At 39.9% G+C, this 22,919-nt stretch overlaps 1 protein-coding gene across 20 annotated transcripts in view; it reads right to left on the reverse strand.

The window, feature by feature from the left end:
• Positions 1-22,919, reverse strand: part of NCKAP5 (NCK associated protein 5) — a 624,519-nt gene that overhangs the window by 377,730 nt on the left and 223,870 nt on the right. For 16 of the 20 annotated variants that reach the window (XR_012154214.1, XM_073305277.1, XM_073305278.1 and 13 more), the window contains one exon: positions 21,599-21,672. The exons of 3 other annotated variants lie outside the window; for them this stretch is intronic. Coding sequence is in view for 15 of the 17 variants with exons in the window: in XM_073305277.1 (XP_073161378.1) it covers positions 21,599-21,672 (74 nt within the window). In the remaining 2 variants the exon portion in view is untranslated. Of the gene's footprint in view, positions 1-20,757; positions 20,802-21,598; positions 21,673-22,919 lie in introns of those variants that run through there. One more of the 20 variants, XM_073305287.1, reaches the window with a different exon arrangement.

A 22,919-nucleotide genomic window follows, 5' to 3' on the forward strand; every position in this document is an offset into this window, starting at 1 on the left:
TCCTTTTTTGGATATACTAAGATGAAGAAAGCTATGATGCAAGCAAAAGTTAATGAAGCAGTAACAGAATGTGAGGAAAGGGCTACCAGAATGAAGGGGACAGAAATGTAGGTATAAACTGAACAGAATCCCAAATTTGAAGTCAGAAAGGAAATGGCAAAGGACCATTAAAAAGATAAGGAAGCAAGTTCTGGTTTACTACATTCTAATTGGTTTAGAGACATACATACTGTATGTGTTTGCTAGTCTGTAATGTCCCAGACAGCCACTATTCAGCAGAACATGTAAGCATATACATAATTGTAAGTACATGAGTAGTCCCATTGAAGTTAAGACCTAGGTACCCACACTGAAGTCATGCAGTTGCTTAATTGCGAGCGGAATCACAGTGAACAACTTTCCCTGTATTCAGTCAGTAACCATCAATTTTAATGACTGAACATAAAGTATCTTAAGCTTTTGATATAATAGAAATAACATCACTGCAATAAAATGCTATCACAGTTACCAATGTCCCTTGCTTGAAAATAAGCATTTCAGTTTCACCTTGACATTATACTTGCCACATATGGTTTCATCTCAGCATGTAAGTGACAGCAGAAGACCATATACTCATCTTGGTAGCATTCGATTTTTACATTTTTATATATAATTTTAGCAAATAAGATCAATGTTTATTTTAAATGATTTTTAATATTTATTTAAATTTTCACAGGTCTGGGAAATTATCAGGGGCTCAAACAATAACAGGAGAAATTCAGATTTAAAAAATTAAAGCTCTATAAAATGTTAACACATAAATTGTCAACATCACATCAAAATATACAAAGTAAACATCCTTCACTCAAACTCAACAGGTAGTCGAGCAGCATTTTTCTTACTTTGCCTATCTGTAAATTTTGATTATTATCAATGTAAATATTTTTCCATCACTTTGTGTGTGTGTGTGTGTGTGGTGAAGTAGACTTTTACTGCCATTTACTGATAAAAATCTAATCCTTTGAAGTCAGGTGGCTAGTATATATGTTCATTTAAACTATAGTATCAGCAAAAGATTCCTGTATAACTGCATTGATTAAAATTACAAAGCCCAATTACTTTTGGAGGTTTAGATGTGTATGCAAGATGTGTGTGAGAGAACTGCTGTACTAGTCCACTGACTTTATCTCTAAATTATGGATTGTTAAATACAGTGTCATAGAGCATGGAACTTTCTTAGTTTGCATTTCTTTCCAAGCTCTGCCTACATTTGCCCAATCCTGCTTTCCCAAAATTCCAGTGAAGCTTCTATATACTGGTAGTTCATACCAGTATTTGGATAATCTTACAGTATTGCCATCCACAATAAAAATCTAAATAAATCTTTGCTAAGTGTTTAACTATTTAGAGCCCAATCCTGCATCCACTGAAGTCAATAGAGGAGGAATGGGCTGTTAATCTATGACCACAACATTTCATAACTAAAAACAGAACTACATTATTTTTCTACAACTTACAACAATAACTCAAAAATATTTTTCTGCAAATTAAACTACTTTGCTCCTGATCACTGAGCTGCTGTTCTTCCTTGTCTGCCTCTTCTGTTTGCAAGACTAATAGTTTATCTGAGTTTCATGTGTATATGAGTTTGTGACTTTAGGGCATATAGATGCATATACCACATCTTGAATTGGTTCTTGCCCCTGAATCAATTTATTATCTAACATAAATGTTTAGTAGATCATAGAGCACACTTTTTAAGAACATTGATGGCAAAGCTCATATTTCAGAACCCTTTAGACTAAATGTAAAACCAAGTAACTCTAGTTTAACATATAAGGAATAAGAAAGATTTCACATAGAAAGATACAACTGTTGATAAGGATATATTCAATAATTGTCCAGTTTAGGATTTTTGTTCCTTCCTCTGAAGCACCAGGTCACCATTGAAGACAGGACATTGGACTTAGATGGACCATGGGTCAGTTCCAGTGTGGCCCACCACTATGTTCCTAAATTTCCCCAGTGTGAAATCAGCATCAGTGAGATTGGAATCAGGCCTGGTGTTTTTAAATTCAGCTAACTGTCATCCACAACTCATTCCATACCTCTTTCAAAGTAGAAATACTTTGAAAATAAATCCAATAGGCAGCCAGATCAGGAATGAAATAGTTCAGTTGTAATTAATAATATCACTATAACTATTTAATCATGAAGAAAGGCTGCACGGAGGGGGGGGGGGGAAGAGAGGGGCAGCTGAAACATACTTTTATTAAAAGTCTGAAAAAACTAACAAACAGTTACTAAATTTAACACACTCCTTGTCCTTTTTAACAATGATTTATATACTCTACTTACACAGGAGTGAAACAGAATTTTCGTTTACTGGACTTTCAGGTATTATGCCCACAGGTTACTAACAGTTAATTCCTAGAACTCCAAAAATTAATTATATTGGAGTAGATTAGAAATCTCATATAGTGAAGTCATTGGGGAAATAAATTATTTTCACTCTGAGTCTGAACCTGAGATATGTAGGAAGTCCTTACCACTCATTTAGTGGGAACTTGGAGAACAGAGCACTCTCTTGGTTCAGACCTCATATGCACAGGTTCGCTATGGACTTGTCTACACAGGGGAATTGACCAGCATACCTATTGCAGAATAAGCTATTCTATAATAGCTATTTTGGAATAGGTCCCACTGTGGAGACTCTGTTCTGGAATAAAAGTCACTTTTATAAAGTGTCCATAGGGAGAGCTATTCCAGAATAGATGCTGTGGAATACCTTATTCTGCTATAGCTATGGAGGTCAATTTCCCAGTATAGACAAGGCCATATATAACTAGAATTGCAAGGATTTGAAATCTTCCTATTGATTTCAGTGGACATTGGATCAAGCCAATAGGCACTATCCTGCTCCCATTTAAGTCAATGGGAGTTTTTATATTGATTTTATTGGGAGTTGGAGCAGACCCTACAAGTGGGTTCCAATTGTATTTTCAAAAAATGTCTCAGTAATGGCCCAAATCCTGCCAAGATCCACATTCAGAGAATATAAGTGAAGGGAAATTCTGCATGTCCATGTCTACTAGAATAGAAGCATTTGGCCAATAACTCAGGCATTTTAACGAAGTATTCTTTGCGGAAAGGAAAGGAGAGTTTCAAAGTGCTTGAAACTTTGTTAATGGATCTGGTTCTCAGACTACATCTGAACCTGGGGAGCAATTTGCAGTTCATGTAGACATACCCATGCTAGCTTGCTAAAAATAGCAGTGAGGACCTAACAACACTGGCTTTGGCGCAAACTTTACAAGCATGCCACGCCTACTGGGTATGTATTTGCATTGCCTGGGATGTGCCACATGCCTCCACATCCTCACTGCTATTTTTAGTGAGCAGGCATGGTGGATATTTCTACACAAGCTGCAAATTACATCCCCATTTGCAGTGTGGATATAGCCTCAGAGGGCATGTGTTGGGAGATCTCCCCTCCCTAGCTACCCAGAGTGGAATCATTTCTGGTCACCCCAGAGTGGAATCCATCAAGTCTATGCGGGACCTCACTACACAGATTTAATTTACCTTAGAAGCACTTAGGACAATCTTGCATTGCATGAGCAGGGACTTATTAGGATATGTCTGCATTGCAGCTGGGAGGTGTGATTCCTAGCCCTGGTAGATAGACTTGTGCTGGCTCAGCTTGAGCTAACATGTTAAAACTAGCAATGTTAACATTATGACACTGGCAGCGGCTCAGGCTAGCCACCTGAGCTTGGACCCAAGTGGCTGGGTGGGCTTGGACTCAGGAACTGCAATGTCCACACTGCTATTTTTAGCACGCTAGCTGGAGCTGAGCTAGCATGAGTCTGTGGTTTCCATTATATACGGGGTTTACAGTTTGATTCAATGGTTTTCAGCACCCCCACTATAAAAATTGATCCAGCACCCCTGTTCACATGAGCAAAGGTTTGCAAATTCAGGACCAAGGTGAATCAAACAGAAAAAAAATTGCTCACGTTGTTAACACCCTGATGAATACGGCTTTATAATTGAAACCTTGCCCCTTGTGGGATCAATTTCAAGAATGTTTACACATGTTTGCACTATCAGTCCATGAATTTTTCCCCCTGAAGCAGAATCTGTTGGAATTTATTCCTGATTTTAAAAACTTGAATAGCAAATGGAGCCTATACCCTGGTATGAGTTGCCACATGCATGACAACACCATTTTAATATTAAGCACAGTCATGACAAATATCATTCCTTAACATAAAAAGGCCTCATACAACACACACAACTTATAGAAGATGTACCTTGGGTCTAAATATTTAACATGTGGAGGCAGGAAGTCAGCCAAATTCTTCAGAATTAAAGGAAACTTGTATCCAGAATAGGATAATGATCTTAAATCATCCTGAGCCAAGTTCTCCTATCCCCAAATTCTCCTATCTCCCATTACACCCAGCAGCGAAGCTAAACAAGACACCAGATGAGTGACCTGGATGAAGCTAGCAACAGATCAGAGGGTATGTCTACACTTTAATTAAACACTCACAGCTGGCCCTTGTCAGCTGGCTTGGGCTACAGAGCTCCAAAATTGCAACGTAGACATTCAGGCTCAGTCTGGGCTCTGGGATTCTGCCCCCTCTCAGAGTCCCAGAGCTCAGGCTCCAGCCTGAGCCCAAACATCTAAATCACAATTTTACAGCCTCATAGCCTCAGCACCACAAGCCTGGCTCAGCTGACATGGGCCACCTGCAGGTGTTCAATTGCAGTGTAGACATACCTTAGGGTATGGCTACATTGTGTTTTAAAACCTGTTGCAGAGACTCTCAGAGTCCAGGTTACAGATTCAAGCTAGCAGTGTTTCCCCCAGGAATTGAAATTAGTGGGGGTGTTCAAATTTACAGAGGGGGTGAGGGCCAACGGGGTGAGACTGTGTGGCTCCACAGTAAAAACTGAAAAATGTTTTATGACCATTTTATTAGATTTAACTTATGTTTTTAACTCATCACACAAATTAAAGTTGGCTACTCAAGCCTACCATGAAGTACATTGGTACACTACATCCTTCATGGTTTCTTGTTATAATTTTGCACAACTCTGTTAATGAACTTCTCGAATGCAGTGCATTCATATTTGGTGGCTTCTTGTGTGTCTGTTACTTCCAGTCCTTCATGGTATGTTCATGATCAAGCAGAAGATGACTTATTTCAGAGCACAAAATTCTATTCAATGAGGAAAAAGAACACTCAACTGTAGCTGCTATGACTGGGAGTAGCAATAGATGAATTCCTATTTCTTTCATCCTAGGAAACACAGAACAAAGATTGGATCGAACCACGAGTGATGATAAAGAAGAAGTAGAATTAAATCTTCATCCGTTCGTGGTAGGATATTCCACTCTGTATTCAAAATTCTCTACTCTCTCCTGATCACATAGCAGCTCCATTGCTGGTAGTGCCTCATTCTACTCAACTGTAGGTGTTTTATAAGACGTAGTGGTTGAGTAGAACCCAGAAATCGCTATTGTAGATTTATAAGCATCAAGTCTGTGTACTTTTTCAGCTGGCTTAACAAACTCTTCTTGTCCTCTCCACTTAAGGATTCAGTATAAGTGCCTTCATTTGTCAACCTCTGGGTTGAAGTCTTTGCTTCTTCCAGTACGTTTTCATTGGATATCTCTCTGATTGATCCAAGGGTAGCTTTTATTGCTGGACAAAGATCTACTACTGTTATAGCAGATTTTTGGATGGCATTGTTTAATGACCCAAGTGGTTTTAACGGTAGACTTGCAAGAGAGAGAATGGCAATAGTCTTCTCTGAACTTTGTAGCAAAAGTAGTCAACCAGCTGCACTACTTAGATCTGTCCTATCTCCGTAGATATTTTCTAAAGCCAGTAATAATGGTGCAGTAATTTTGAGACAACAGCCAAAAATCACTCATGAGAAAGCCAGCAAGTTTTCCCAGGTTGGACTAATTTGAACTTCAGTCCCAGTGTATCTTCTGTTTGTTTTCAAGACATTCAGTCCTTTTGGACTCTTGCTGAAAAAAGAGTATAAAAAAGCCATTCAATTTATCGGTTTTTAAATGTCTTTTGAAGATTCTGCAGCTCATATTAGTGCTAGTTGGAGTAAATGGTCTCTGCAGTGTGTTTAGGAGAGATAAGGTTACACTTTTCTCTGAGGAAAGTTTGTACTCCACTATGTCTTCCAGAGAAGTTTGCAGCTCCATCAAATGCACAAGTGGCCATCTGTTTGGGGTTCAATTTTCAAGCATTTAACTCTTCTAAGATATCACAGATGCATCTGATGTGTCTTCTATAACCTGAACATCTAGAATGCTGGCCTACCACGGACATTTACTGGCCTATCACGGACATCAAAATAACATACTCAGTGACTTAATACTTGATGTCTATTTGCACTAGTACATTCATCAGCCACGCATGCACATTTTTTGAATGTGGTGAGAGAGTTGCTTTCTCGACTGCTGAGTCTTTCACTGTTGTGCCACATGCGTCTAGCCAGTCAGTTGAGTTTCTTGCAGAAAGACAGGGAGCATTTGCCGGTCTTGTTTGGAATCAGTGTCCAACTTCAGGATTAACAAGTGACCATGCACTTAACATTGGCCTCCAGTTTGTAGTGTGTGGTATCTCTTGCTTAAACAGAAAGTATGATGCGACAGCCATGTTGGTTCACATAAACTGAGTTATATCTCCAGCATTCTTAACAGCCTCATTAAGTACTTCTAAAATTTGCTTTGGCAGTGACTGGCTTATAAGACTTTCTGCATGTTGATGCTGTCCAGAGGCATGGTGCTTTGAAGCCTTTTCATGTAGGTTGTCAGTATTGGCTTGGCTGATCAGTCTGGCAAATCAAGCTCCTCCACTTTTACTATATAAATCCATGATATGCCCACATCTTGAATACTGTGTTCATTTCTGGTCACCCCATATCAAAAAAGATATATTGGAATTGGAAAAGGTACAGAGAAGGGCAACAACAATGATTAGGGGTAGGGATTAAAAAGACTGAGACTTTTCAGCTTGGAAAAGAGACGACTAAGAGGGGATATGATAGAGGCCTATAAAATCTTGACTGATGTGGAGAAAGTTAATAAGGAAGTGTTATTTACCCCTTCACTTAACACAAGAACCAGAGGTCACCCAATGACATTAATAGGCAGCAGGTTTAAAACAAACAAAAGGAAGTACTTCTTCACACAATGTACAGTCAACCTGTGGAACTTTTTTCCAGGGATGTTGTGCAGGCCAAAATTATAACAGGGTTCAAAAAAAGAACTAGATAAGTTCATGGAGGATAGGTCCATCAATGGCTATTAGGATGAGCAGGGATGCAACACCATGCTCTGTTCACCAGAAGCTGGGAATGGGCGACAGGGGATGGATCGCTCAATGATTGCCTGTTCTGTTCATTTCCTCTGGAGCACCTGGCAGACAGGATACCGGGGTAGATGGACCACTGGTCTAACCCAATATGGCTGTTCTTACATAAAAATGAATTATAATAATAAAAAAGTTTAGTACAGAAACTCCCCAAGATAACAACCTCTTGCGCTAGTGGCAATGTGAGATAACATCATTGGCAAATAATGCGTTTTTAAAATGTTAGCCCCCTAGGAAACATACATTTATATAAGTTTCCCAATCACAAATCTAGCATTCTGGAGCAAAGTCACTAAAATATAATCCAACAAACAAATGCTCCTTTGATGTGTCCCTCCCTTCTCCCTCCACCACACTGTACTCATAGTTGGAAGCTGTGGGTGGTGGGGAGGGGCAAGGAAGAAGGCATCTTGCTCGTTCCTCCAACCGCTCACCACTCACTCTGGCTGCTCACTCTGGCTGATGTTGTTTGTCGTCCCACCATTTACTCTACTGCTCTGTCCCCAATGGCCCTGCACCATCACCTCCTGCTATCACCTGCCACTGTGACCTCTGCAAGTTGGTCTCTTGAGGTTCCACCCAGCTCTCAGTGAGGAACCTCACTGCTACTGCAGGCTGGGCAGTTTCTTCAACAGAAACACTGTCCCACAGCAGGTCTAAGTACTTAGACCTGATTATCAGTGAGTTCAGCTCTAGTGGTCACTTAAACCAAAAGACTCCCTATGGAGCCTAATCAGCTCTATCTTTAAACAGGGGAGAGAGGCAGATCAAATAGTGCCTGTGACTCTTAGGCAGAGCCCACACCACCAACCAAAACACCTGTGCCCCACCCTCTCTCTCCCCACTGGGATCTGGCATCCAACCCCCCTGCTTAGTGAGGGGAGTTCAGTTGAGGGTGACCATTGCTTATTTTGTAATGAAAGAGGTACAGGAACTCAAGCAAATTTGTTACTTTCATAACTGATGTGGCAAGCCCAGAGGTCCCAGGGCTCAGCTCTGGCAAGTCGTAGCACAAATTAAGCACTGAGGGAGACACCCACTCCCTCCCCCGCCATTCAGGCAGGCTAAGCACAGTTCTGAAATAAGGATAACATTTGATTACCCCAGCATTCAATACTAAAGTGATTTGTAACCTGGCACCAGCCAAAATTGATCACTTAGACAACACAGCTCTGTCTGCCGGATATCTAGGAAGAGTAGGTGTGTTCATGTAAATACAGTCAGGTCCTGAAGCCTTTCCACCTACCCCCTTGCTCATCACTAGCTATCAGGGGAGAGCTCATTCAGACCTTGCTTACAAATCGTAATTTGAAATTATTAGGTTGGACAATGTAGCTGAAACAAATGCACTGACATTGTCATAAACAACAGCTGTATGAGAAAGCTAGTCTTTGTTCATACTTTTCAAACACATTATGCTTTCTCAGGTACACATATTTTATCATATGCTGTATATCAGTGGTGGATGCGGCCCATTAGGCTAATCCACTGGCGGGCCATGAGACAGTTTGTTTACATTGACCATCCACAGGCACAGCCACCCGCAGCTCCCAGTGGCCGCGGTTCACCATTCCCAGCCAATGGAAGCTGCAGGAAGCAGTGGCCAGCCCATGCCGCTTCCCACAGCTTCCATTGGCCAGAAATGGTGAACCGCGGCCACTGGGAGCTGTGGGCGGCCATAATGCAGACCGTCAATGTAAACAAAATGTCTTGTGGCCCGCCAGTAGATTACCCTGATGGGCCGTGTGTGGCCTGCGGGCCACAAGTTGCCCACCACTACTGTATATGCTTTCAAAGTGTGTATTAATGTTTCAATTTCTATTCAAATTTCCAACCAACGACTAAATTGGCAATACTGTATGTAACTGGTTGACCACTGGGTGTGGGGGGTGTTGGGAAATCCCTACAGGCTAGCACTATGACACTAAAAATAGCAGTGTAGGCATTCAGGCTTGAGCTGGAGCTCAGGCTCTGAAGCCTGAGCACAGGGTAGTCTTCAGAACCCATGACCCAGCTCAAGGTGCAATGTCTACATACACCACTGTTTTTAGCACTGTAGTGTGAGCCCTAGTCTGTAGATCTGGGCTCTGAGACTTCCTGCTGTGTGTTGTAAAATGAAGTATAAACATACCCTTAGGCCTAGAAAATTTAAAAGTGCTACTGTCATAAATATAAAGGGAAGGGTAAACCCCTTTAAAATCCCTTCTGGCCAGAGGAAAACTCCTCTCACCTGTAAACGGTTAAGAAGCTAAAGGTAACCTCGCTGGCACCTGACCAAAATGACCAATGAGGAGACAAGATACTTTCAAAAGCTGGGAGGAGGGAGAGAAACAAAGGGTCTGTGTGTCTGTCTATATGCTGGTTTTCTGCGAGGGATAGACCAGGAATGGAGTCTTAGAACTTTTAGTAAGTAATCTAGCTAGGTATGTGTTAGTTTATGATTTCTTTAAATGGCTGAGAAAAGAATTGTGCTGAATAGAATAACTATTTCTGTCTGTGTATCTTTTTTGTAACTTAAGGTTTTGCCTAGAGGGGTTCTCTATGTTTTGAATCTAATTACCCTGTAAGGTATCTACCATCCTGATTTTACAGAGGGGATTTCTTTACTTCTATTTACTCCTATTTCTATTAAAAGTCTTCTTGTAAGAAAACTGAATGCTTTTTCATTGTTCTCAGATCCAAGGGTTTGGGTCTGTGGTCACCTATGCAAATTGGTGAGGTTTTTTATCCAACATTTCCCAGGAAAGGGGGGGTGCAAGTGTTGGGAGGATTGTTCATTGTTCTTAAGATCCAAGGGTCTGGGCCTGTAGTCACCTAGGCAAATTGGTGAGGCTTTTTACCAAACCTTGTCCCGGAAGTGGGGTGCAAGGTTTTGGGAAGTATTTGGGGGGAAAGACGTTTCCAAACAGCTCTTCCCCAGTAACCAGTATTTGTTTGGTGGTGGTAGCGGCCAATCCAAGGACAAAGGGTGGAATATTTTGTACCTTGGGGAAGTTTTGACCTAAGCTGGTAAAGATAAGCTTAGGAGGTTTTCATGCAGGTCCCCACATCTGTACCCTAGCGTTCAGAGTGGGGGAGGAACCTTGACAGCTACATATTATCAGTGTAGCTGATAACTAACCACATCCTCTAAGATGAGGCAGACAGGGCACAACACTGTGACTTGAAGGAAGGGATGTTCTTGAGGTTAAAACACTGGACTGAAATCCAGGAGTTCTGAGTTCAATTCTTGATTTAGCCACAGATTTTCTGCATGAATTCGGTCACCTATTCTCTTTATATGACTTAGTTGCTCATCTGTAAAAATAGGCATACTACTATTCCCTTCCTCCTGCCCTTTGCCTATCTAGCTTGTGAGATCTTTGGGGCCAGGGGACATACACTGTCTCTCTCTGTAAGTATGGACATGGCCTAGCACAATGGGACCCTGATCTCAGCTGTGATCTCTAGGTGCTACTTTCATGTAAATGATAATCAATAATAATGATGGAGCAAACTTTATCAATGCTGGTGCAATATAAAATCAAACAGATATGCTAAGCTAGGTTATTGAATTTATCTTCTATAAATGAAGCCAGTTTGCAGGGAAAGATGGGTAGATCAAAGTCCTGTTTACCCAATGGCCTGGTAGCAGCAGTGCTAGCTTGTCCACATAGCTCAGAGAGTGTGATTCAATATAGCCTTGGAAGGGCTTTCTGGGTCCTTCTCCTCCTAGAGATGATTGAATTATTCTCCCTCCATGCTCGTTCAGTCATTGGCCTCCTTCTGAAATGGCGAAAAAGGGTGCCATGAGGCAGTGCAAAATTTGATGGTGACCAGAAAGGCGGCCTTGTAGATCCTATTGAATTAGTGTTAATGACTTATAGCTTGCAGAGGGAAAACTGGGCTGCACTGGGCTCTTCAACTTATTTCATAAGTTTCTTGAGTAAAATGACTAATTTAGGATATTTCCTCAAAGAATTCCAAAGAAAACAACACATCTAAATTCACGGTAGACAATACACGTGCTTTTCTGCAATCCTATTCTCACTTTTATGTATTCTCTCCCCACATGACAAGAAAGGAGAAAAAAAAGCCACTTGAGGTAAACCTGTCACTGAAGTTTCCACAGACTTAGCCTATCTGCCACACCTATTTCTATACTATACTACAATATAATAGGCTGTTTAGATAGGTCCAGATTCTGATTCTTTTACACTTATAAATCTAGGGTAATTCCACTGGGTTTAATGGAATTATTCAGATTTACACCAGCATAACTGAGACCAGAATCCATCCCACATGCTTTATATGTAAGAGAGAGTATGTACGTTTAAAGAAAAGGAATATTTGTGGCACCTTAGAGACTAACCAATTTATTTGAGCATAAGCTTTCGTGAGCTACAGCTCACTTCATCGGTAGCTCACTTCATCTGTAGCTCACGAAAGCTTATGCTCAAATAAATTGGTTAGTCTTGAAGGTGCCACAAGTACTCCTTTTCTTTTTGCGAATACAGACTAACACAGCTGCTACTCTGAAACCTGTATGTTTAAAGATACACTTGTTTAATCTGAGGCTCAGACTACATAATTAGGCAAGATCTTGGGTCAGGTCCTGTCACTCACTGTTCCTTGATCAATGGGACTATTTGAGGAGTAAAGTACAGTTCAGCATAAAAAAAGTATGGCAGAAGATAGCCATTAGTGAGAATGGAGAAACAAACATTTCTATGTGCTATTTTGTATTTAATTTCCACTTGCCTTGAAATAAGTTTGGAGAGCATTTTATTTTTTAAAAAAAGAGCTTGCTAACCTGACAGAAGCCTCACAAGCTCAACATGTAATGCAGCATCTACATGTATTGTAAATTGTCGTTAATGACCTGATTCAGTACCAGAACCCAAAGCTGAGACAGATTTTCAGATTAGCATGTGCTCCAATATTTTTCCAAAGGGGACATTCCTCTTTGTAGACCTACATTTCACCCATGCAGTGATACAGTTATATATATATACATGCTGTGCCTAGTGCCCTCCAACTGAACCACAGTGCATAGTTCAGGAGACCCAGACAATAACCATCTGCCTTAAACAGATGGGATCAGGTAAAATGAATTCCCAAATTCTTCTAACCCTAAATACCAACTAAAGAAAGAAGCCCATCTGAATACACAAAAAGTTCATTTTTATAAAAATGTAAAATAAATAGTGAACCATTCCAAGATTATACATTTCATTTCTCAGCATATAAATGGGGAGCATTCACTCTGGGCTGTTCATACATTTTACATTTAACAAACATCCATATGTCAAGTAGACCTTCCACACTCTTCCCGGCTGGAGTTTTCTTCTTTCAACTGAGTAGGGAACATTTATGATCTTTATTCCGCCAAATAAATCTAAGGAATATATTTTGCTCAAGGCCTCTATTTTTTAATTTCATAAACGAATCAATTCATGGTTCAGGCAGTCTTGTTATTAAGACAGCCATACGTCTGTGCAAAAAACCCCAACCTAATTCATTATACAATTTTCTTAAAATATTTTTGGATTAAGCACTGGCTAATTTCTTTAGTTTTAGAATTGTGAACATATGGAACAATTACATAGTGTTCTTAAGATCTTTCTGTCAAATTTAACATTTTAAACTGGGATTGTATAGTATACATACAGAGCAATTTGATGATATGGAAAATATTTTGTACAGAGAAAGCTCAAAATCCCTTTCTTAATGACTTAAATACTTCACTCCTTATTCAGGCAAAACTCTAGTTGACACTGCTATTAGCCTTCCCTGAGTGAGGAGTGCTGGACAAGATCTACAGTCTTTTAGAAATTAATATTTGCTTTGCATGTATTGTGTAATGATCATAGCCACTGCCTCATATTTCTTATGTACTACAGAACATCAAGCTGTGCTTTGTTAAAATAAGTAAAATTAATTTAGAAAACGCTCCCTCAAAACCAGTATAATTTACTGTAACAATTTCTTGTTGGTTTAAAGAGAGATATTAATTTCTTAATCTGATACAGTAGTTGCACTTAAGTAAATGACTAACCCGGTAGCAATTTTTTATCAGTTTGTGAGATATTTCCTCTATATACAGTACACGAAGGAACACTGATACAATAGTAACATCTTTTGAATAGGTGCTAACTTTTCAAAAGGTATCCACTGTAATGTTGTTAGTTTAAATGTGATTTAAGCGGTACTTTGAGACAAATAATATTAATATTAAACAAGCACTGAACTGTTTTTCCTTACCCCCTTTAGCCAATACGTAAGCATTCTAGTCGTCTTCATCAGACTAATGTTGTTTAAAGAGTTCATGTTTATGTACTGTATAGGATCTGTGTAGTTTGGTACATTTGTAATCTTTAACCCATTACCTATTTAGTGCGGTCACTGAATTTATTTTTACAGTCTCCTATTGTGTGTCTTGCTTTTCAGAGAGCTGTCCCCTTTAATGTATATCTCTGTAGGAGAATGGATTATCTCACTGCATTCTGTGATCTCTTAGGTCATACAATAAGATGTAGCCAATAAAATGCCTCCTTTTTCTATCTGCCAGTTATCCACAATACCGACCTAACTAGTTTAAAATCATGGAGAAGACCCTTTTTAAAACTATGGTATGACACAGGGCTTTGTACCAGAGATTGAAAGGAAGAACGCCTGCTTAATTCACAGATAATGCAATAGTAGTGCTTTTTAATGACCTAGTGGCTACATATTCCCTGTTCATTGAATCATCCAAATTTACTCTGATCTAGAGAAATATACATTTGATCAAATATTAGACATGTTCTCAAAAGACTTTCCCTCTCAAGCCCACATTTCAAATGCTGGTTCATGGAAGAAATGAGTTCACATAATAAATGAAGCATATGGTGTATTTTAGGACTGAGGCATTATCAGCTGTGTTGGAAAAAAACTGCAAGATTTGTCTGCTTTGTAAGTTTCATTCAATCAAGTTCTGTTAGTTCATTACTATAATGAACCACAGAAACCACACAAAATGTAAATAGAAAAAAATGTTATTTTAATTGGCAGCTACCCAGATAATGCAAATGAATACCAAGAGCCAAATTCTTCCCTCAGTTACAGTCTCACACCTCACTGCAGGATTGTAAAGGTTTCCCTTAAAAAAAAGGAATGTGTCAGTGTTTGTACCACATGATCTTCAGATTTACAAATCTAATGCGTTCTCAGATTTAGCACTGTCCTGGACTTGAAGGAACATGGCTATTAAATAATTTGACAAAAACAAGCAACTTAGGTATATGTGCCTGGCATCTTAAAATTTCATTTTATTCTGTCTTTATCCACTGGCAGGTGTTGGAAGCATGAGTAGGTAGAATACTGAGCCACTAACACATAAGAACAAAAATGGCCATAATGGGTCAGACCAATGGTCCATCTAGCCCGGTATCCTGTCTTCTGACAATAGCCAACGCCAGGTGCTTCATAGGGAATGAACAGAACAGAGCTATTTATTGAATGATCCATCCCCTGTTGTCCATTCCCAGCTTCTGGCAGTCAGAGGTTTAGGAACACACCGAGCACGGTGTTGTGTCCCTGAACATCTTGGCTAATAGCCATTAATGGACCTATCTTCCATGAACTTATCTAATTCTTTTTGAACCCAGTTATACTTTTGGCCTTCTCAACATCCCCGGCAATGAGTTTCACAGGTTGCCTGTGTGTTTTGTGAAGAAGTACTTACTTACGTTTGTTTTAAAGCTGCTGCCTATTAATTTCATTGGGTGACTCCTAGGGCCGGATTAACTGTCCTGTGGGCTCGGGGCTAATAGATTTTGTGGGGCCTCTGGGAGTTTGAAGTGGGGGAGTGGGCTCAGGGCTGTGGCAGGGGATTGGGGTGGAGGAGGGGGTGCAGCTTCATCTGGGGGGGGCCTCTGGGGTGGGGACAGGGATGGGACAGGGGGTTGGGGTGCAGCAGGAGGTTCGGGGTGTGGGCTCTGGGTGGGAGTTTGGGTACAGGAGGCACTCAGGGCTGGGACGGGGGTTGGGGTGCAGGTGGGGGTGTGGAGTCTGGGAGGGAGTTTGGGTGCAGGAGGGAGCTACAGGCTAGGTAGGGGGTTGGGATGCAGGAGGGGGTGCGGGGTGCAGGCTCCAGCTGGGAGGCGCTTACCTCAGGTGGCTCCTGGTCGGCGGCACAGGATCCTTGCCTGCCCTGGCTCCACGTTGCTCTGCTCCCCAGTGTGGCCAGCATGCGCAGCCCCTAGGCAGAGATACCTGGCCAATGGGACCTGTGGAGCTGGTGCCAGGGGCGGGGACAGTGCTCATAGATTCCCTGAATGCCCCTCGCCTAGGGGCCACAGGAGCATATCAGCGAGCTGGCACTCGTGGCTCCATCCCCCCGGGGGGTGGGGCTCGGAGGCTCAGAGACCAGTGTCCAGCCCATGGCACAGACAAAAAGAAGCAGCGGGCCTCATTCCCCAGTCCCCTTAGCCCGCCGCCCTGGGCTGCAGCCCCTAAAGCCCCTGCATTAATCAAGCCCTGGTGACCCCTAGGTCTTGTGTTAAAAGAAGAGGTAAAAAACACTTCCTTATTCAATTTCTCCTCACCATTCATGGTTTTGTAGACCTCTATCATATCCCCCCCTTAGTCATCTTTTTACTAAGGTGAACAATCCCAGTCTTTTTAATCTCTCCTCATATGGAAGATCTCTGCCAGATGACCAAGGGGCAACAATGATGGATTCCAGAGGAAATCCCATTCAACATCACTGGCTGGAAGATATAGCTATCATTTGGAAATCTTACAGGAAGAGTTAAAGTGGAATTAAAATTATGAAGATCCCCAAGATTTTGTCTGCTTTAATGTTAGTTCTACTCAGCCAAGCTATAGGGAGACCCCACAGGAAAAGAAATGTGTGCGGAGTATGCCTTTGTTCCGTTGCTACAGCATTAGATATTTTTGTCAAAGCCTGCCCTGCCTTAACATCAGACAGTACACAGGGTTTTCCATTTGTTTGCCATGCATTATATTCCCAAAAGATTAGTCCTTTTCTAGTCAAGCAGTTTAAAACGAATCACGGTTGTTATTTTAATCTGTATTCACCATTAAGAATTCTTGCAGAGCAATTTTACTTGTTACCAATTAAGATCTCCCAGTGGAAGTTTATGATTACAGCAAAAGCAACCTGATGAATACTTGGCACCTCCTTAGTTTACAAGCATTCAACCCATGAGCACAGAGACGTGCTAATACTTTAGATGAAAGCATAGCAAAGTTATTTAAGAAAGCCTTTTTTTAAAAACTTGTACTTAGAAAAATGTCATGGAGTCCATATACTGTCTGTCTCTCCATCTCTCAGGGTTTTACATCACTGTAGTATATATGTTTGGCTTTTGTTTTGTTTCCTGATTGTACTCTCTGAAGTCTAGAACATTCCAACACTACCAAAAATTCCAGGACCAAGGTCCAATCCTGGTTCCATTGAAGTCAATAATAAAATTCTCCGGGACGTTAGCAGGAACAGGAGCAGACCCTTTTATACCTGGAAAAGCATACTATGCTTCAATACCAATTCTTTTTTCTGTTAAGGGAAAAAGTGAATTACAATGTCAATAATTTAAAATTAAGATCTACTGTTGCAATCATTACATTGATGTTACTGAGGCAAACCTCCCCACTGAGGTCACTGAGCAAAGACTGCAGGAGCAAACCCTTACTTTTCCAATTATTTCTTCATATTATTCTGCCCTTAAAATTATATAGAGTAAATAAAATTTAGCCAAATATGAAACAGCACTGGTTGACTACGTGAGAAAATACCAGTGCAGAGAAAAAAATCTTTTCTGTCCAAACTTTTGATACTATTTATAGGACCATGACGGAGTGGGGGGGGGGAATAAACCCTAAAATAATCCCAAATGTTCCAGTGCATGTTGATCTACTGAGACAAATTCATTACCGTGTAACCACTAAAATAGCTTCAATGGAGTTACATCAGCGTTGAATTTGCCTTACTGTCTGTTCTTTTCCCAAATAAGCCAGAGAAAAGCAAAAACAAAACAAAAAACCATAAAGATTTAAAAAAAAGAAAAGAAAAAGAAACCCCACCTCAAAAAATAAGATTCCAGGGTTGTCGTTGTGTGTGTCACTCTGAAGACTATGATGTCTGTAGCATCACTGTGAAGCCATGGAATCAGCGATAAGCATGGTGGAGGGCTTTTTTTGTTCAGCACACCACCAGACTGAATCGTCACCGGGTTTTGCGATCTGTTACCATCCAATTTTTAAGTTCTCAGTCCTTCTGATTTATGAATTACACCTATGCAGTTGATGTAGTCCCGTTTCAAAAAGGACTGTGTTTACGCACCCTAGGTGTCTTTTAGAGCACGCCAACAGGGCCTACAGGAGGCAGTGAGTGCACAGCTCTTTAGAGGACTCTACTCGTCCCACCCTTTCAGTCCAGGCTCAGAGTTCAGGGACCAGTTTTCACATACCCCAGCGGCGCAACTGCCCCCGACTCCAGGGCCCAGGTGGATTACCCAGATGACCAGGCATTTTCTATTTTTTCCCCCCTTCTCAGGCCCACTTGCCCCAAAGTTCACCCGCTACCACTGCAAGCAGCAGACACTATAAGCCCATACATACATAGCTCCTCTCCGCAGCATATACTGCTCATTCAGCACCTGCACAAATCAACACAACTCTCCCAGCACAACAACACAATCAGCACACACAGAAACCTCAAGCATCACACTGAAGAATGTCTGAGTCAGTGTGAAGAGCTGGAAACAGCTACAAGGATGGTAGTTTTTGTTCAGAATATCACCAGGTTCAATCATGACTTGGATTCACAGCCTGTTACTGTGTAATTTTTAAGTTCCCAGATATTTTTGTCTTTTTTTACGCACGTGACTTTACAAATTACACCTGAGTGACAGCGCGGGCTTTCAGCTACTAGTGTGTGAGTGTGTGTATGTATCTTGCTTCAGACAGTGAATTTCTACCTTTATTGCTGTCTTAATTCTTCATATAACAATAAGCCGTCTAAGGTTCTTAGTGTAAGAAAACCGTGGTGGTCAAAAACAGCTGTACTTTCAGACACTGCTGTGGTAGCTGTGCTTATGCTTCTGAAGTTCTTTAGAAACTGAAAATCTGGAGGTCTATTGTAGTAGCATGCTATGAAACATGACCTAAACATAACCGGTCCTCTTGGGAGTATGATTACAGCAATAAATTTCTATGTTCCACAACAGATGGCTGTGCCACATGAAGAAAGTAAAATATATCAAGCTCTGTAAAATGAGAAGAAAAAGAAATTTCTGCTCCCACATCTAATTAAGTGCCTTTTAGTTTGCTGTTGTACATGTGGTACCGTAGACATTCTATAGGAGCACCGTACCATCAGTTTTAGTCTCTTCTGTCTCAGACTGGTTGCTATAAATTAGCCCAGGCTGTAAGTAATGTTGAAGGAGCTAAATGTTCAGAATTTGTATCTGTCTTTTTTATTAGCTAGCCTAGAGTAAACTGGGGGCTATTGTTCAATGTCAGGTTCAATGCCCAATGACCCAATAGGTTAAAATTGTGGCAGCCACAAATCAAGGGCATAATGAAGTCTAAGAAGTGGTCTGTGCTGATTTATTAGGGCATCTGTCTGACTCTAGACAATCTAGTACTGCTCTTATATAGCATGAGCTATTCCCATGATCCTGAGCATATTACAGATTTCTCTCTTTTAAAACTATAATAAAGGCATTCAAGATAGTCTATTGAAACCAGAGAGGATTTTTTTATAGTATTCATTGTCATTCTTAAGTTTTTATCCCAATGTTACTCTGTAAATAATAATAAAAAGAAAGTGCTGACTTTAACTCTGCAAAGAACATTCAGTTTTCAGTACTAGCTGAATGTCAGTTCACAATTCAGTAAAGTCCTTATATATTTGCTGGTTTTCAAGGAGTTTTTCCATTTTCTTTATTCTACTATTCATTTCCATTTATTCACCATATTATTATTCAGATATAATGCTACTATTAACCTTCATTCTTAATCAAATGCATTTTACTGAATACTGTAATTTTACATGAAAACCCTTGTTTCTTCTGGTATAATAATTCAATTTTAAAAGAAAATGGGAACTAAATGTCCATAAACTTTTGTAGTCTACCTTTAAATGAGGCTAAACCCATGTCAAAAATGTTATTTTAATCCAATTTTATATCCCAGAGGACAGGAATGTTCATCAGAGCTATATCAAGCAATGTGAAAATCCATCTTTTTTGAGTATACAGGGTATTCAACTGAAAAATCATAAGAACTTAATTATTCCTCTCCTGAGATCAGATCTGAGGTGCATTGGTTTAACTAATTTGAGAAAATTAAATTATACTTGTCTGCAAACTTAATGGAGGACTTCTCAGATTCACGAACCTTCTATATGCAGCAAGAAAAAATAATCAAATATTGCATACAAAAATATACGGAAGGTAAATATTCCATCAGTTTCATCCCTGGTATAATTCCAGTGGCTTCCCAGTAGAGTTACGTCAGATATTAAATTTGGCCCCTATACCTATAAAAATGTGAGATAATGTATGCTCAAAAACTGTACAGTGAACTGCAAAGTGTTTTCCTATAGCTACTTAGTTATTGCATGTAATGTGTAACAACTACAAATCTACATAAATAAAAAAACTGGTGTAATTTCACAGACTAATAAAAATCTGATCAAATAAGTTATCCATTTATAGAGGGAATAAGTCATCTAAAGTTAAATAGGATTTGTTGAGACCAAAAAAAAAAAAAAAATCAGAGAAAAAGCCTTTTGAGATGTTTGTACCATTTCTTACCAGAGCAGCCCTGGGACAACCTGCAGAGCACAATTCTTCAGAAACAACAATACAGCACCAGAACCATTCATGTTGCAAGTTGTCACTTTTATGAATGACATTTCCATAACTTTAGAGAGATGCAAAAAATGCACAGTAGTACGGCTTACATAATGGGGATGGGCCATGGAATCTGGCATCATTGGGAATGCTTCAGTAAAACCATCCAAGTAAAGCTATCTAATCAAGTTGCAGGCACACATAGGGAAAATGTATTTAGAATTGAATAGCTACTTTATTGCAGCAGGACTAGGTGAACTGATAACTTATGAGTAGATTACATTTGATAAGGCAAACACATGCAAGGGAATTTTCAAAGTTCTGCATCCAACTTGCCTAAGAACACAGAATTCAATGGGATTTTCAAGTGCTCGTGTACATTTCTCAGTTGATAAAGGTAGAGCAGAAATCCCCGCTAGGTATATATTAGCATATGTAAATAATCACTTTATAGATATGCAAATTGGGTCTGGACATCCAGTGGTAATGATGTGAAAGCAGGAGATATGAAAAATACTTACTAGAGCATCAAGACTGCCTCTTTTTCATTGAAGAGACAAGTTGGGTGAGGTAATATCTTCTATAGGACCAACTGCTGTTGGTGAGAGAGACAACCTTTCATTGCAGCAGGCTTGTTAACCATTGCTAGTTTGGGTTTTAAAACTCTGAATGTCATATGTTGCCATGTTATCACCACTTCATGGTCACTTATGTTTCTTCCTTTCACATTCTATTTGAAAGAGACCCCTATATTCAAGGAGACCAAACTGCCTGGTTCACCCACTCCAGTGAAACTGACAATAATTCTAAGCAGGGATAAGCGTAGCAAATGCTTGAAAAACAGAGTATTTCCACACACAGGGATACCTGCAGACATATTTAACAATCTTGACAGGCCACGGCTATGATTCCACTGCTAGAGTGACGACTTTCTGTGTGAAGAGAAAAGGAGTACTTGTGGCACCTTAGAGACTAACCAATTTATTTGAGCATAAGCTTTCGTGAGCTACAGCATCCGATGCATCCAATGAAGTGAGCTGTAGCTCATGAAAGCTTATGCTCAAATAAATTGGTTAGTCTCTAAGGTGCCACAAGTACTCCTTTTCTTTTTGCGAAGGCAGACTAACACGGCTGTTACTCTGAAACCTGACTTTCTGTGTGGTGCACTGTTGAGTTATTTCATCTGTGGTAAAAGTCATGTGAGAGTTTAATATTTATGGGTGGGTATTTTTGGGTTACGTCTCAACAGAAGTGCAGATTTGGAAGTTCAACACCTGTCCATCTTATCTAAAGTCAGCAGCAAAAACTATGGAATATCATATCTCTTTCCAAAACAAATATATGCATATAAATTGCACTTGCCTCCATAGGTTCCAGCGTTGCTCTTCTAGCTGAGTTAATAAATGCTCTATGTATTTATTTGAGTCCATATATTCCTAAAAAGAAAAGGATCAAAATATTTTTTCATATTTATATTTATTTATTTATTATAACATTTGTAAAATGTTGATTAACTAACAGATATTATGTGAGGGTTAAGGACCAAATGGAAACCTACAACACATAAAACTTACATTGACATAAAAAAGCAACATTAATGGAGGTTTATATTCGAGCCAGAATATATAGTTTATATTCGAGCCAGCCTTTATAAAGCCAATTGTTACATGCAGAAATTATTGGGGAAGATGCATAGGTGTCATGGTAGGCCATGGTATGTATATGCATGCACCTGCACACTATGTCCAGAATTCTCCTCCAGGTCTCTTGGTGGTAGATTTTTGGTCAGAGTGGGGGTGGATAATGTTATCACTTCAGGTCTTGTGGTTTCTGGCATAAATCTATGTCTGCTGGGCAACCATGATTTGACCCAAATGTTTATTTTGTTGCTTGCATCACAGTTTGGAAAAATATTACCTCAAAAACTGAATTTGAATATCAAAACAATTCAGCTCCAGGATCCTTTTTCAGCTCAACTTTTTCAGGTGCAGTAACAGTATGATATTATCAGCCACACGAAAGCTACTGTACTTTTCATCAGGTGGAATTTCAGATACAGAACAAAAATCACTGATCAATTATTTTTCTATTGCTGAAAGAATCTTGTCTGTTCTTTAAAGAAATAATTTATTTCTCTAGAGAAACACTTACTTCAGCAATAGAAAAATAACTTTCCAGGATGAAAGTAACTCTAGAGTGATACTTATATAAAATGTTTCAGAAAGATCCCACAGAATAACATATAGCATAATATGCTGTGTTATTATGGCAGTGGCTTCAGTACAGCCATAGTACTTTTAATTTAACAGACTATCAACAATATCAGAGGTGTAACCATGTTAGTCTGTATCCACAAAAACAATGAGGAGTCTGGTGGCACCTTAAAGACTTACAGATTTACTTGGTTTTTACATAAATTTTTGTGAGTAAAAAAACACTTCTTCAGAGGCATGGAGTGATTTGGTTTTTGTAATTTTCACTCCACACCTCTGAACAAGTGGTTTTTTACCCACGAAAGCTTGTGCCCTAATAAATCTGTTAGTCTTTAAGGTGCCACCAGACTCCTCATTGTTTTTATCAACATTATGATTCACGGGCAACATCTAATGAAAATTCCAACTTGGGTTTCTGGAGACAAAGGTTCTTCTTTTTATGGACTCACTGGCAAGCCCCATCCTAGACT

This window comes from Lepidochelys kempii, chromosome 11 (assembly GCF_965140265.1).
Source record: "Lepidochelys kempii isolate rLepKem1 chromosome 11, rLepKem1.hap2, whole genome shotgun sequence".
Lineage (NCBI taxonomy): Eukaryota > Metazoa > Chordata > Testudines > Cheloniidae > Lepidochelys > Lepidochelys kempii.